Source organism: Ambystoma mexicanum, chromosome 5p (assembly GCF_040938575.1).
Source record: "Ambystoma mexicanum isolate Mex_15411 chromosome 5p, UKY_AmexF1_1, whole genome shotgun sequence".
In the NCBI taxonomy this organism is placed as follows: domain Eukaryota; kingdom Metazoa; phylum Chordata; class Amphibia; order Caudata; family Ambystomatidae; genus Ambystoma; species Ambystoma mexicanum.
In genome coordinates, this window is record NC_090930.1 from 147,519,427 (window position 1) to 147,534,760 (window position 15,334).

At 45.1% G+C, this 15,334-nt stretch overlaps 1 protein-coding gene across 3 annotated transcripts in view; it reads left to right on the forward strand.

Moving 5' to 3' along the window:
• Positions 1–15,334, forward strand: part of LOC138480803 (vascular endothelial growth factor receptor kdr-like) — a 1,018,894-nt gene that overhangs the window by 589,109 nt on the left and 414,451 nt on the right. For all 3 annotated transcript variants that reach the window (XM_069612549.1, XM_069612547.1, XM_069612548.1), the window contains exons 25-28: positions 848–947; positions 1,111–1,216; positions 5,997–6,121; positions 10,440–10,518. In XM_069612549.1, the coding sequence (XP_069468650.1) occupies positions 848–947; positions 1,111–1,216; positions 5,997–6,121; positions 10,440–10,518 (410 nt within the window). The remainder of the gene's footprint in view (positions 1–847; positions 948–1,110; positions 1,217–5,996; positions 6,122–10,439; positions 10,519–15,334) is intronic.

Consider the following 15,334-nt stretch of genomic DNA (forward strand, 5'->3'; position numbering starts at 1 on the left):
AGAGTAAAGAGAGGATGTAGAGGAGGAAGGGATGGAAAGACTTCTGGCAGGAAGGCCTGGAAGAGTAAAGAGAGGATGGAGAGGAGAAAGGAATGGAAAGACCTTCGGCAGGAAGGCTTGGAAGAGTAAAGAGGGTATCAGGTAATAATATCGCCATATATATGGTCGCCGTAAATAATATCGCCGGGAAAATGTCGTGGCGATATTATTTGGGTGACCATATATATGGCGACAGAGGCAAAAAAAAAAAAAAAAAAAGTAAAAAAATGTGGGGGTTGCGGGGGTTTCCCCCGCATGTTCCATGCAATAATGTCGCCACAAAAAACGACCATTTTTCGGCGATATTTTTGCATGGCGAGATTTTTGTGGCGACATTATTACATGGAACCGTAAAGACAGGAGGAAGGGATGGAAAGACTTCTGGCAGGAAGGCTTGGAAGAGTGAAGAGAGGAGGAAGGGATGGAAAGACTTCTGGCAGGAAGGCTTGGAAGAGTAAAGAGAGGATGGGGAGGAGGAAGGGATGGACAGCAGTGGTCGAGTTCTAAGTACAGAATGACACTGATGTTAACCATGCATTTCTGACTTGGGTAGATGAGGATTGGCAAGCACCCATCACAGAAGAAGATTGGATGGATGGAAAGGAGCTTGAAATGAACCCAACATTTAGTTCTCACCCTTTCTATATTTGTTTGATATAATAGTGAGTTCTCGCATCCTCCAATTGATAGCCATCTTCTCGGGGAGAAAGTCAGATCGGGCTGTGATCTCGACCCGTCTGAGCTTGGGAGTAGATGTAGATGTTGTCCACATACGTTGTTTTGAGATGTTTCTTCTTTTCATTGTTAGGGGCGTCGCCGTACCCAGGAGTGCATATTGATGAAGACTTCTGCCGCCGGCTCAAGGAAGGGACGCGCATGAGACCTCCTGAGTACACCACTCCTGAAATGTGAGCCATGCCTCCACTGTGTTGTGCTCCAGAAGCACTCCAGAACTGATTCCACTCACCACATGTCCCCGCTCCCCCTACCACTCTGCCCCAAACGCCAGCCGTCTAAAGACCATCACCACCGCTAACCATGTCTTCCCTCTTCATGTGCCTTCTCTCCCAGATATCAGACCATGCTGGATTGCTGGGAGGGCAGCCCAACCGAGAGGCCCAACTTCACGGATCTGGTTGAGCGATTGGGCGATCTCCTCCAGGCAAATGTGCAACAGGTATGGTCGTTAGAATAGTCTTAAAATATGACTTCTGTTCAGTTTCCATGCGCTGACATCCTCCTGTGCGTTGACGCTTAGCCATCTCAGCAGGGTTCCATCATTCGAGGAGCATGCACATTATTTGTGGAGTGAATGGATGCTTGCGAGTGCAGATGGAATTGTCATGCCTGTGTGCCGTGCTGCTTGGTATCATACTCCACCATTCACAATGATCGTGAACAGGCTGGTGTGTGTAGTTTTCGAATTTGCAATGCACAATATTCTTTTCTTAATCATTGTTGAAAATTCAACTGCAGCTCCACCTGGATCTCTACCAGTGCACCCATGCACAGTTTCTCGACTGCATCCTGCTTCCTCCCCCACCTCACCGACTCCCTTGCCCCACCATATTTAAACCTAATACCCATTCCCTTTCATTTAGTTTTAGTTTGTCAATATTGCTTTTTAGTGAACAAGTGTCCTTAAAATACCATTTGTTAACATATTCGCAACGCAGACTGCAGCCCCACTTAACTTAAAGGTGTCCCACACTTATTTTATTTATTTATTTAATTGTTTTTTTATAACGCGCTTAATACCTGAGTTCAGTTTCTAAGTGCGGATCCGGGATTCACACCTTTGTTGCCCTGCGTGGTCTTGCTTCCAAGACTAGCGTGTTGCCCCTGTGCTATCCTCTGTTCACTTTGCACAAGCCATGTAATGCGCGTCCTAGCAAAGGACAGCACGAACATCGGAAAATGCCTTCATTTTCATACTGCCCTGTGCTCCCTGCATGGTGGAGCGGGACAGATAGTGGCGCTCCACGCAGGGCAGGACTGGGGCATAAAATTGTCTCGGGCAAAAGATGGAAAAGTGGGGGCCACAGTTGCAAATGGCAATTCATTCTTTTTGTGACAGACTGTTTGAGTTGTACCCAAGGGATGGGTTTTTGATAAAATGTGATGCAAATTGTGAACGTTGAAGAATATTTATTCAGTAACACTGGTCAAAACGACGAGCTGCATGGTGAAGTAACTTATCAAACTGGCCCACATTAGCCCAAATAAGTGGTCCACTTAGACCAAAAAAACTGGCCCACACTAGCATTTTGTGCATTTGGTTTGGCCATGGGTCTATTGCCCTATAGGACAGTCCGAGACTGGCTCCACCCCCTCAGTGAACGTAGTGCTTACCATTCAGGGCATCCATTTTGTACACCACTGAAATGTCTCCTAATCTCCAGTGCCATGCAGCCAAACAAATGCAGGGCTTCAAATGCAAGTTCTGGACCTGCGAGTGTCCTGTACTTTGTGCCGCTCACGCAACGAGCAGCCTGTATAAATAGGCCACAAGAGCCACAACCTGCTGCTATGACGGGTTCTGGCATTCCACATGCTTGGTGAAAATGCCACATCCTTGTGTGCATTCCATCAAAACAGATGTTGAGCACATAATTCACAGGTGATCTTCGTGTGCCAATCAAACCCGGGCACTGTGCAGTCAAGGCATGCTCTAGCCCAGTTAGGCACTGGTGCATTGATACTCACTAAATTCTGTGCAAAAGCCCTTCCGGCTTCCTGCTGGAAAGCAGGGTAGCTTTTGGGCTACCTTGCAGTAACACTGGCTCGCTTAAACATGGCCACAGAATCACTACGGTTTCTCGCTGGAAGGTACGGTAGCTTGTGGGCAACATTTCTTTTTCCTGCTGGAAGGTAGGGTAGCTTGTGGGCAACCTTGCAGTAGCACTGGCACGCTTAAACATGGCCAGAGAATCACTACCCTGTTTCCTGCTGGAAGGTAGGGTAGCTTGTGGGCAACCTTGCAGTAGCACTGGCACGCTTAAACATGGCCAGAGAATCACTACTCTGTTTCCTGCCGGAAGGTAGGGTAGCTTTTGGGCTACCTTGCAGTAACACTGGCACGCTTAAACATGGCCAGAGAATCACTACTCTGTTTCCTGCTGGAAGGTAGGGTAGCTTTTGGGCTACCTTGCAGTAACACTGGCTCGCTTAAACATGGCCACAGAATCACTACGGTTTCTCACTGGAAGGTACGGTAGCTTGTGGGCAACCTTTCTGTTTCCTGCTGGAAGGTAGGGTAGCTTGTGGGCAACCTTGCAGTAGCACTGGCACGCTTAAACATGGCCAGATAATCACTACTCTGTTTCCTGCTGGAAGGTACGGTAGCTTGTGGGCAACCTTGCAGTAGCACTGGCACGCTTAAACATGGCCAGAGAATCACTACTCTGTTTCCTGCTGGAAGGTAGGGTAGCTTGTGGGCAACCTTGCAGTAGCACTGGCACGCTTAGACATGGCCAGAGAATCACTACTCTGTTTCCTGCTGGAAGGTAGGGTAGCTTTTGGGCTACCTTGCAGTAACACTGGCTCGCTTAAACATGGCCACAGAATCACTACGGTTTCTCGCTGGAAGGTACGGTAGCTTGTGGGCATCCTTTCTGTTTCCTGCTGGAAGGTAGGGTAGCTTGTGGGCAACCTTGCAGTAGCACTGGCACGCTTAAACATGGCCAGAGAATTACTACTCTGTTTCCTGCTGGAAGGTAGGGTAGCTTGTGGGCAAACTTGCAGTAGCACTGGCACGCTTAAACATGGCCAGAGAATCACTTCTCTGTTTCCTGCTGGAAGGTAGGGTAGCTTGTGGGCAACCTTGCAGTAGCCCTGGCACGCTTAAACATGGCCAGAGAATCACTACTCTGTTTCCTGCTGGAAGGTAGGGTAGCTTGTGGGCAACCTTTCTGTTTCCTGCTGGAAGGTAGGGTAGCTTGTGGGCAACCTTTCTGTTTCCTGCTGGAAGGTAGGGTAGCTTGTGAGCAACCTTGCAGTAGCCCTGGCACGCTTAAACATGGCCAGAGAATCACTACTCTGTTTCCTGCCTGAAGGTAGGGTAGCTTGTGGGCAACCTTGCAGTAGCCCTGGCACACTTAAACATGGCCACTTGAGCAGATAATCACTACTCTGTTGGTCACAGGAAAATGGATTTAAATGTATCCCCTATTGTAGTAGAAATGGCACTGAAATCCTGGAATGGTGGGCAAATGGGTGTGTATTGGATCACGCTTGATAGAAGGCCCCCATGATATTACATCCTTTCTCTGGGCTACACCTATTATATTTTTCTACCTTCTACCTTATCATGCCTTATATGCTTTCACCAAAAGGGCACCTCCCCACTGCATTCCTTTCCATTGCTCAGTGTTCACCCATTTGATCCTCACAGCCCTAGGGGACTCTCCCCATTTTAACATGTGCCTAGCATTTCCACTGTCCCTTTCCCCATGGAGTGGAACTGGCTGCATGTTTGCAGAAAACATCCTTCCCTGTTCAGCTCTCTCTGCCACCATGTTTTATGATGGCTGCATTCCTGAGCTCTTAATGCACACACCAGGAGAGAGGGACCTTGGCGCTCTTATGTCATATCCACGCCACCCTCCTGACCACACTCATGGCAGGAGACATCTGCACCATTCCACATGCAGTTTAGATGTCAACCTTTCATTTCACTGCAGCTCAACACAGAGGTAAGGCATGTTCCGCTCGTTGACCTCCATAATCTCCCTGTTTCTTTTTAATGGGTATATGCAGTGCTTGAACATATGCAAATGGATGGACTGTGGAGGTGGGTAGATGCTCTACATTGGCCCACAGAGATATTCATCTGGATGCAGTACCAATTCTGCCCTGCAAAGGGTCTAATTGAAAGATTGCATTCCATAGGAAGTTGTAATGGGTTGCAAGCACACATGGCATCTTACAGATCCACCAATGCAAATCGCAAATGCCTCTGAATGTGTGCACCCGACATACATGCATCCAGGTTCCCCCGCTGTCTTATGTGCAATTGCATAAATCACAAGGGGGTAAGTGGTGTTTTCTGCATTTTAAAGCCACCGCTAGATCCATGAATGGCATTGACTTTCAAATGTTAGAAACACCAAAGCATTTCCCTGTGTTCATTTGGAACAGATACAGGGGGTCACCCAGTGCATGGGAGGGTCACTCGTTTCCGACCCTTTCATTATTTCTTTTAATGCAGACAGTTACGAACTTAGTGGATGCTACTCCTTCTATCACTCAAAACAGGATAGAAATGTTTTTTAAATATTTTTAAATTTCACAATGTTAAGCCCTTCAGTGGCTGCGAAATGCATACCCATCTCCCATGTGGAGACTGCGGGCCTATCATGCATTAATGCAGGAACCACATGCCCAAGACTAATGCATGCAAACGGGTGGACCAGTTCACCATTTGCATGTGTGCACAGCACCCCCTCCCTAACCTCCCACAGAAAGGCACAGGCAGGGCTGTTGCAAGGTCTGGTAAAGATCTGGGGCCACGCTAATGTCGGAACTGTCGAAACTCGGGGCTAGCAAGCTTTTTGTTTGAAGCCCCTGAGCTTCTATCCGGGACTACAACCAAAAGACCCAGGGCTATAGTGCCCCTCCAGCCCATTAGCAACGCCTCTGGGCACAGGTCACCTTCGCAAATAAGATGCCCTGCGTGTTTCTTAGACTCAAGCAAGTAAATAAGAGCATCCTTTAGGCCTTTCTACCCACGTGATTCATTGGCCCGTCTACTTCTGTTCGACTGTTTCACGTTTTCATTATGTCAAAATAAACATGAATAAAAGTGAAAAGCACTCTTGCCTGTGCAAAATGCAAGCCGGAAGCCTTGCTTCCTGATTGCACCCTGCTGCTTGTGTAATTTCATACTTAGTTCATGGTTTTACCCACAGATATCCTGGCATTCGGAATGACTAAAACCCTTGCTTTGTTCCACATAGGATGGCAAAGACTACATCCCGCTGAACACCGCCCTGTGCCTCGATGGGGACCCCAGCACCAAGACCCCCGCAGTGGAAGAGAATGTGAGGATTTCCATCGGGCGCTGGAGCATCATGGAAACTGGGTAAGGCAGCTCATTCAAGACTAAGGTTATCTAGCTTCAAATTCCAAATTAGTACCCGGCGAGGGACAACCAGATTGTAACATGCAATCTGATTGGCCCTCGCCGGGGCATTACCCGACTGGGAATCCCTCTCCCGACGTTATTTTCCTTTGTCCTCAGCAGGGGTTGGGGGTGTGGCAGCCCTTCAGCCAACGAGGAGGCTTGGAACCGGGTAATGCCCGCTCCGAGCCACCACACGGCTTGAGACTGCCATCTTCCCCCGCTGGGGATTCAGGTAAGTGGTAATCCCCTCCCTGCCATCCCAACCCCCACTTACCTGCTTTTTGGTTCATTTTGGGAGCAAACGCCCTGGGAACACTTCTGTCCACAGCGCGTCCGCTCCCGATCAGAAAAAGGCCATCATGGAAAGGAAGAAGGGAGAGCCTATATCTATGGGCCCCCGGGCATTACCTGACTCGGTAATGACCCCGCGGCTCGGGGCTTATTGCTTCAATAAAGGTTTGAAGAACAAAAGGCTTAATTGTGGTTTTGGTGGTTCAGTAACAAAGTGCCAGTACATCAGTTACTGTAACAAAGTGGCAGTGCATCTGTTACTGTAACAAAGTGGCAGTACATCTGTTACTGTCACTTTGAGGCACTAATGGATTTACAGCCACTTTGACTGCACTGCCAAATTCCAAGCATGTAACTCCTCCCCTTTGCCACCATAAAAGTGCAGAATTACCATTCACTACCTAAGACAATTCCTCCAAAATCCCCATAGAGCCCAATTGATTCCAAATCTGGGGAAGAACCTTGCCAGTCTGCCACTTATAATTGGATGCATTTCCCCTGCTTACAAGTAGCAGTGACAATGATCAAGCAGAAATTCCTCGGGAAATACCGCCAAACTGATGATGAAGCCCAAAATACCAAATGGAGAAGTAATGGGAAAAATGAGGCATCTAGTCAAAATAACCAAGAAGAAGAGGTAAGGTCGATGAAGGGTCAACAAGGAGGAGAGTCAACTTAGTTTAATAATAATCGGAATCCTATATCTACAAGTGGCACACTGAGATGAATGTATGGATAAATTAAAAACAATGGGATTGGATAGCTAACTACGCTCATCTGGAATGGCTTAAAAGATATCCAAACCACAGACTGCTATGTTTCATATATGTGTCTGCAGGGAATTACCTGCTTATATGTCCCTCCATAGCAGTCCGAAGATTTTACCTATTGTTAAGACTGGGTCATTTACCAACTTTGACCGCATTGGGGCCCCAACAGGGGATCAGTGAAAAGTAATGCATTTGGCGAATTTGTTCTAAACCTGTGCTAATGGAAATGGCACAACACATTCGTTCCTTTTGTGAAGCCTTCGAAGCTATACACCAAAGGCTATTATCCCGGTTTGTCCGCAGAATACAAGGAGTTAACCAAGATCGGTTTTGGAAATATTGTATTAATTCATGTAACATCTCCATGATGATTGCATCATATAATGTTTGGACGATAGCCGTCGAAAACCTTCAAGCTCTGGGATCCCTAAAAAACTGTATGTGAATATGAATGAAATGATGGTTTATTGATTGTTGATATATATTGGTTTTATAGGATTCTATTAGAAGATACAATAATAGGAATGTGTACATTGTTTTAAAAAGCAAATTGTTTTAGATCAATGAAATTGTAATATATGTGAAATTGTTCATTGAGCTAATAAACACATTATATGATCATTGTGGAAAATGGTATACTGGCACAGAATTGTGTGGGAAGAGTAAGCAGGATAAAGATAGGTAAAGAGAGAAGTCAAACTCATGCAGGCCTAGAGTGGGGGCAGCCAGACCTAGCATATTGGAAGGTGGATGGAGAGCAGGAGCGGCAAAGAAACTTTACACATAGGATTAACACATGAAATGCATATTACTTACATTTTCAAACTTAAAGCCTTAAAATCCTAAGCATATAAAAACATGTTTTTTTTTTAACTTTAACTTTGGCAAATGAGTTTTCAAAGTTTGTGTTTGAAACTTAACATTTTCAAACGTCTTCACTACAATCATTAAAAAAAAGTCTTCATTTTGGTTGGGGTCGGGCGACGTAGGACCTGGTTTTGTTCTACCACGCCAATTGGACAGTTGGCGTTGAGATGTTGTTTGACTGCTCTTGCCAGCGTGCCCCTTTACAGGGCTTTGATTCTCGAAGACTACGACATCAGATGTGATATCAAAATATATTGTGCAGAAACCTTCGCAACTAATTGTGCTTGTGAGATATCTTAACATTTGCCAGGCAGTAAATCACTGGCGACGCAAAGCGCGCAAACCAGGTGATAGACAGTATTAACCAAGTGTCTGATTCGCAGTTTGCAACTGCCCCCCCCACTCCCGAAACTAGGTATGATTTTCCCACCACTAACCACAAAGCAAGGGCCCAGAAGCCGCACTAGCTAATTGGAAACATCTGTGCACAGAAAATATATCTGACTAGGAGTAATCACAGTAAAGTGGCTCAAAGAATTCACAAGGTAATGTAAACATTGAACAATCAGTCTGCTGAAAATAGGGGACACATGGTTTTAATCCCCTACATTAAGCAGCGGCTCCAATAAAAAAAAAAAATCAAGTTTCTCAACATGCTTCTTTGTGATGATAGCTTTAATAGAAACAAGTCTACATTATTACTTCATAATTTCATATTTATTAATAATTTCAATTTAGTATGTTATTTATTCCTTAAAATATTTTGAATAATTAATTTTGGATTTAATTACGTCTGTCACTCTTTTATATTTTTTTGTCCACTTCCTTAAGTACTTTTGTGTTTATTTTGGGGGCTGTTTGATTTTGTTCCTTTTGTATTGTTATTTCCTGTCAAGGGGCAGGCACCCCTTAACTCATCGTCTCTCGCCCTTTGCTTTTTTTTTTAAAAGGGTGAAGATATTGCTCAGAAAAACAATTATTAATTGTACATTTCTTATATAGCGCTACACACCCATAGGTCTCTGAGCGCTGAAATAACAGAAGCCATTATTATCCCACAAAGTGGTATTAAATTTATCAACGTCAGAAGGACGAAAGGCTGAGTTAACCCAGCCGGGATTTGAACCTGCACAGAAGACTATGCACAGATATCAGAGGAGAGCACTTAGCTTACTTTGCTATCTAACCAGTGCTAATTTAAGGTTTTCATGAGATGCATTATTAGAAAGTAGTTTTCACGTGTTAGGATTAATTTACTCTGTATATAAAATGGTTCTTAAAATCAAACAGTTAAAAGAAAAGATTCTCAATACAGATAACACATTGGTGGCTTGAGGGCATCATCGCCAAATGCCAGGAGAGCCATTGGCTCCTGAATGGTGATGCTCTATGAGGACATATCCTGTCGTGCTTCTACATGAAGGTTGTGTAGTTGACACTGTTCTGGTCCTAAGTCTACAGCAATCAACATGGGCCTTCATCAGGATGAGTCATACTCATCTCTTTAAAAATGTCTGTTTTGCATTAATACCAACCATTTAAAAAGGTAAAACAAACACCATGCTGTGCATGGGCGCTGTTCCACAGAGCCCAGGGTCACACAGGTCACATGATGCCCTTGCACCTTAGCCTGCGCCTGCCCCTGGTCAGGCACAGGCTAAGTCAAAGACTGTCCTTTAGAGCTGCATCAAGAAAGCGCCTCAGCCCAGGGCTGTGCAACTTGCGCTTCGCTCAATATTTTGGACTCCGACTCTCATGATTTCTCACAAGCAACTATGCTGGTTATGTCCAAAACATCGCGAGATTGCAGACCCCCTTCCCGAGTCTCTCACCTGAACCTGCAAACTGCATTTAATCCACAGCGTGGAAATGCCGATTGTAAATCAGGCAGGATTCAAGTTGCACTTTTGTTCAAACATGGAAATACTTTTGTCAGTCGACCTCTTAGTGTGTAATCCCAAAGTTTTAGGACTTGAAAGCACTATAAATAACAGATGTCACCCCAAGTCTCTGACTCCTCTTCATATCCTCTATAGAAGGATTTAACCCTGGGAATCCCTGCAGACACTTGAACACGTGAGTGCATGTTGCACATAGAAGTCAGCAGCAAACAGCACTCCATTCACCATGGCCAGCAGGACAAGCACGGGACACACCACAATGCCACCGGGTCTCTTGGTATGGGGCGCATGAGAACATGGCGGCCTCAAAATTTTACTCAAAACTGGCACTGATGTTCCCCAGCCAGCAAAACAGCAGTGGGGTTTTTGAAATAAGTTTAAAGAATTACGAGTTTCAGAGTGTCTAGTGACGTCCTTATCCTAACTTCTCGGCCTTCTGATTTCCAGTAACAACACCAAGAATCGACCGCTGAGCGTGAAGACGTTTGATGAGGTGCCAGTGGGAAAAGGCAAGGCCATGCATGAGGTAAGAGCACCCCCCCAGGATACTGCTGCTGTTCTCTTTAATCATCAGATATTCGAGTACTTGTACTTTTACTTTGTCAAATTTCCAAAACAGAATGTCATATAAACAACTTCTGGAAATGCTACCGAGCCTGAGCTTTTCCTTCAGAAAGCAATGCTTTCTGGGACTTGTAGTGTTTGTTATCACTAAAGATAATTAGTTCACAACCCATCACCTCCTAGTCTACTTGATCACAGCCTAATGTCTATGAGGGGGTTCCACTGGGTAGACAGATCATTTTCCACCTCCTTTCAGAAGTAAAGCCCCCGGCCGGACCCTCTTTGTTCCCGTACTGCACTGCGAGACTCATTCCGCAGCCTGTTTTTCTTGTCGCTGATGGCCCCCCTTTTTCTTTATGTAAATGATACAGCAATGAGTCGCTCCAGCAAGCATTGGTGGCATCTATGGTCCCGTTGCCCATCTCCCTGGTGGGTACTGCAGCCAATCAGGGTGATTATTGCTTATAGGCCTGAGGCATAAGATAGATCTGGGTATAAGTTACTTGCTGAGTGGACATTTGTTATCTAGAATACCCTCTGCTCCAGCCTCATCCTTTATGGCTTTTTTAGGCCACCACCGGTGGGTCTATGCAGTTCTTTGGAGTAGTGTGGGCGGGGCACACTGTCAGAAGAACAGAGACCCAGCACATGCCTCATGGCACACTACTCTACCTGTCAGCTGGCTGATACGACTATGGGGTATGGCTTTTTCCTTACAAGCCTGGGGGCACTCTAATATATCATTATGATATGATAGGTTATTTATAACGCGCTTAATACCCAGAGGTTTCTAAGCACGGAACCAGGGATCGGGATCGAACCTGTGTTGCTCCCTGTCGTCTTGCTTCCAAGGCGAGCACGTTGCCCCTGAGCTATCCAGCGTGTTTCTGTTTCCAGTGCAGAACTTGGGTTGCAAATCTAAAAGTCCTCCTAATTGATCTGCATAATGGGTTTGGCTGGAGGTTGCCCTCTCGGCTGGGTGCTGCGGTATTGTATATTGGTGTAGGATATTTTTGGAGTATTGGAAGCCAAGGTCTGCAAGTAGGCTTCCCAAGCTCTTTGCCACCACGCTGTTGGTAGATCGGAACTTCTCCCCATTCATCTCCCCATTTGATATCACCCATGACCTACCTTGCCCGAAAAGTAAGAGGGCGTGGGTCACTTAATCACTACTTAGACTGGAGACACTATTCAAATTCCTTTCACCGGGCCTGACAATTCCGTCAGGTGCTAGAAGCATTTGGACGCTTGTAACGAGGCAATTTACACCCTAGGTTACGGCGGAAGTGGACATGAGTTTTAATCACCTCTTGCCCCGATACGCGCAGTGCCAACTTTGCAGGTTATGTCCCCATCGGAGCTCACTGGTGGCAGCCTTGGTGGTATCTCATTCTCCCACGCCCACCTAGGCTTCCCATTCCCCGTCATATCTCTCCCTCCTAGTGTTCCTGTTAGGATGCTGATTTAATATAGGCTGGTCCCCTACTCCCGCCGGCCCCCTACTTCCAGGGCGTGATTATTTTGATAAATTTATTTGAATTTTCATTTAGCGCTGGCCCTACCCAGGGGGTCTTGAAGTGCCTTACATGGTTCAAATATTGAAACTGTGGGAGTTGAAAAAAGAAGTTACAAAGTGTTTTCAGGAAAGGATCTAAAGATTAGAGACAGACAAGTGAGGGCATTGGAGGTGGGCAGGGTGTGTGTGTGTGGGGAAACGGGTATGTTTGTGAGGCTCTTTCTGAATGTGGTGATGGATCCATGCCCTGGTGACCAGTGGGTAAATGCTTGTTTTTGTGTGCATGTGAGTTTGTAGAATGGAATGTGTAGACGGTGTTGGCTGGATTGTCTGGTGCTTCTATGGGTGATGGGTTTGAGTTTGTCATGAAGGTAAGATGGAGTGTTGAGGTGAATGGCTTTGAATACAGTGTTGAGCCCTTTGAAGGCAATTCTCTTGGGTGTGGGTAGCCACTGGAGCTGTGCAAGAGCGGGCCATCCACTCAGCCATCCAAAGTGGGCCAGTTTTGGATGGCTGAGTCTGGAGACTATCAGGATGTTTCATAGACGAAGGACCAGACTTCTTGCTCGAGATGCCTCGAGAGTCAAGCGTGCATTTCCGCGAGGTTAATTGATGTCTACTGCATGTCATGACGCGCCATATAGGGAATGTAAATACGCCGGTGCGGTGGGGGAGGAGGCTCTTACACTGCAGTTTGTTGGCCCCGCAGTCTTGGATTAATTGGCGTCTGAAGCACAAATCTGTTTCTGATCTGCTGGACTCTAATGCCATCTGCCTCGGTCGTGGAAAGACAGGCCTTTCTTCTGGAAAGGCACTAAATTCCTGGCTGGGACATAGGCCATTAATGCCAAGCTACTGCATAAACACACTTCTGGGTACAAAAACCTCATCACTCACGAAGCCCTTTTAGACTGGAACTTAAAAAGGCTAATCTTATGGGCAGAACCTTTTAAGATTGTATATTTTGCGCTGTTTATTATGGTACACTGAATAACACGTGAGTCCAATTTAGAATTTTATCCTCGCTTGCTTTAGCATGTCTGATTTGATTGGAAACTTAACTGTTTTGAAGGATGTTCTTTATACAAGAATTTTACATATACCAATTGAACTTAAGATGTTAGTGCAAATTCTGTTACTCAAAATAGAATCTGAAAATTGTTTGCCCCTTCCAAGTTTGATGAAGAAATTCAGAAATGGCTCTGCTCTCCCATGGATGGCCTCAGGCACGTCATTTCACCAAAATGCCAAAGGTAGTGGAAGTGACATCACACAACCCTTGACATCTGTTGCCATTACAGGAAGTGATGTCATTTGACCCCACCATGAAGTGACATCACGGGAAGCAATCAAACACGACCTTTCACCCCTTGATAAAACAGGAAGTGGCATCACAAAAATATGGTTACGATATCATTGTAATGTGAGATACATTTCATACAAAACTGGATCACCATATGTATCGTTAATTTCGGTGTGTATAGGTCCATATTACCAAGTTACTGTGAATGCAAGCAGACGTCTAAGGCCAAATGATGATGTCTTATTATATAGCATTTATGCTTAAGTGTTTTATATAGAACAAATATACATTCAATATCACCCAGCCTATGTTGGTACTCATTTATCAACCTCAGAAGGAGGAAAGGCTGAGTTGGCGTTGCTGGGAATCTGCAGATCACATACACATCGCAGCAGCAATCACTGAACCCACTGAGCTATCATACCAGCTATAGCTATCTTACCGGCTTAAGTAAAATGAGAAATTACATGTCTGAATATACTCAAGGTTAGAAAGCAAAGTGCACTCTGTAGTGGCTACCATTAAACTGGTAAATGAGATTTAACAGCAGACCAGTTCATCTGCAGGTCTGGTGCAAAGTTGGCCACATGTCAAGCCTGCGTGTATCTACTTTGCAGGCTTCAGCGCTTGGCAGAATGCATACCATTAGGAGGGTTCATAACTGTCTAATAAAAAATGTAAAGTAGCACAGGGAAAGCAGCACACTCACACGGCATCCCGTACGCTGGGCACTAGTTACCTCATACATGCAAACAAACATCCTGAACAGCATGCCATGGAGATAGGAAAGATAGACACATTACAACAAAGCATTAATTGTGGCACAATGCAATCAAGAGGCACTTTATGTGCTATAGTCAAACATTTCTGCACTGTACACAAGCCTTTAGAGAGAAGCATTTTGTCAAGTGACTGAGGACACAGAGATGGAATGTCTTCTGATGATCGTAACAGAGACAATGGCAGAAATAAACATGCTATAACTGTGTGCTCTAGTACCTTGAAGTATCTGTTGTGCTAGATGGAATTACCAATAAAGATCTCACGCTTCACAACCACTCATTCAAATCAATGGTGTCACTGAGCTGCAGTGGCGGGAGCCCTTTGCAAGTTTATATGCTGAACCCTCATTTTCCATCTCCCCGGCTGATTTCTCTAAGCATCACCCATGGCAACTAGAAACCCCTGAAGCAGACATAGAACAGTTAATTAAAAAATCTAGCCGTCAAGTGCTCCTGGCCCCGATGGGCTGAGTAATGTAATGCTCGAAGCTCACCCTAAAATCTGGTCTACTATCTTAAACAACATATTTGTTTAGATTATCAAAAACCGCATCATGCCATACTCCTGGAGACAATCAGTGATTGTTCCAATTTTTAAAAAAGGAGATCGCTCCCTGGCCACAAATTATAGATCGATAGTATTGTTAGACACGCCGGGAAACAATTTTGCACATTTTGTACTTCGTGGTTTCAACAAAGGGACTCTGGTACAACAAAAGAGAGATCCTAATCAAACATGGTTTGTAGCTGGCCTGGGAACCGCCATCAACTTGACATCTCTTAATGCCATCAAATTTCAAGCTTCAATGACCAAACAACTGAGCTACTTTGCATTTGTAGAGTTCCACACTGCCTTCTACTATATATCGAGAAGGCTTCTACTAAGAAAATTACATAACGCAGGTTGCCTTCCACTTTGATTGAGATTATTGGTGCACTTCATTTGAACACGTCGATTCAAATTCGTCTGACAACCGAGGGTTTGTTATCTGCTCCTGTTCAGACATCTAGAGGACAGAAGCTAGGTTGCATACTTGCTTCAGCCATCTTCAATTTTTTCATTTTTGATATGAAATATGAATTCGATAATATTGCTGTTGATGCACCAAGGTTAGGCCCTAAACTAGTGTCTGCTTTATTATATGCATACAATTTGGTTTTAGTCTCCAAGACCCCC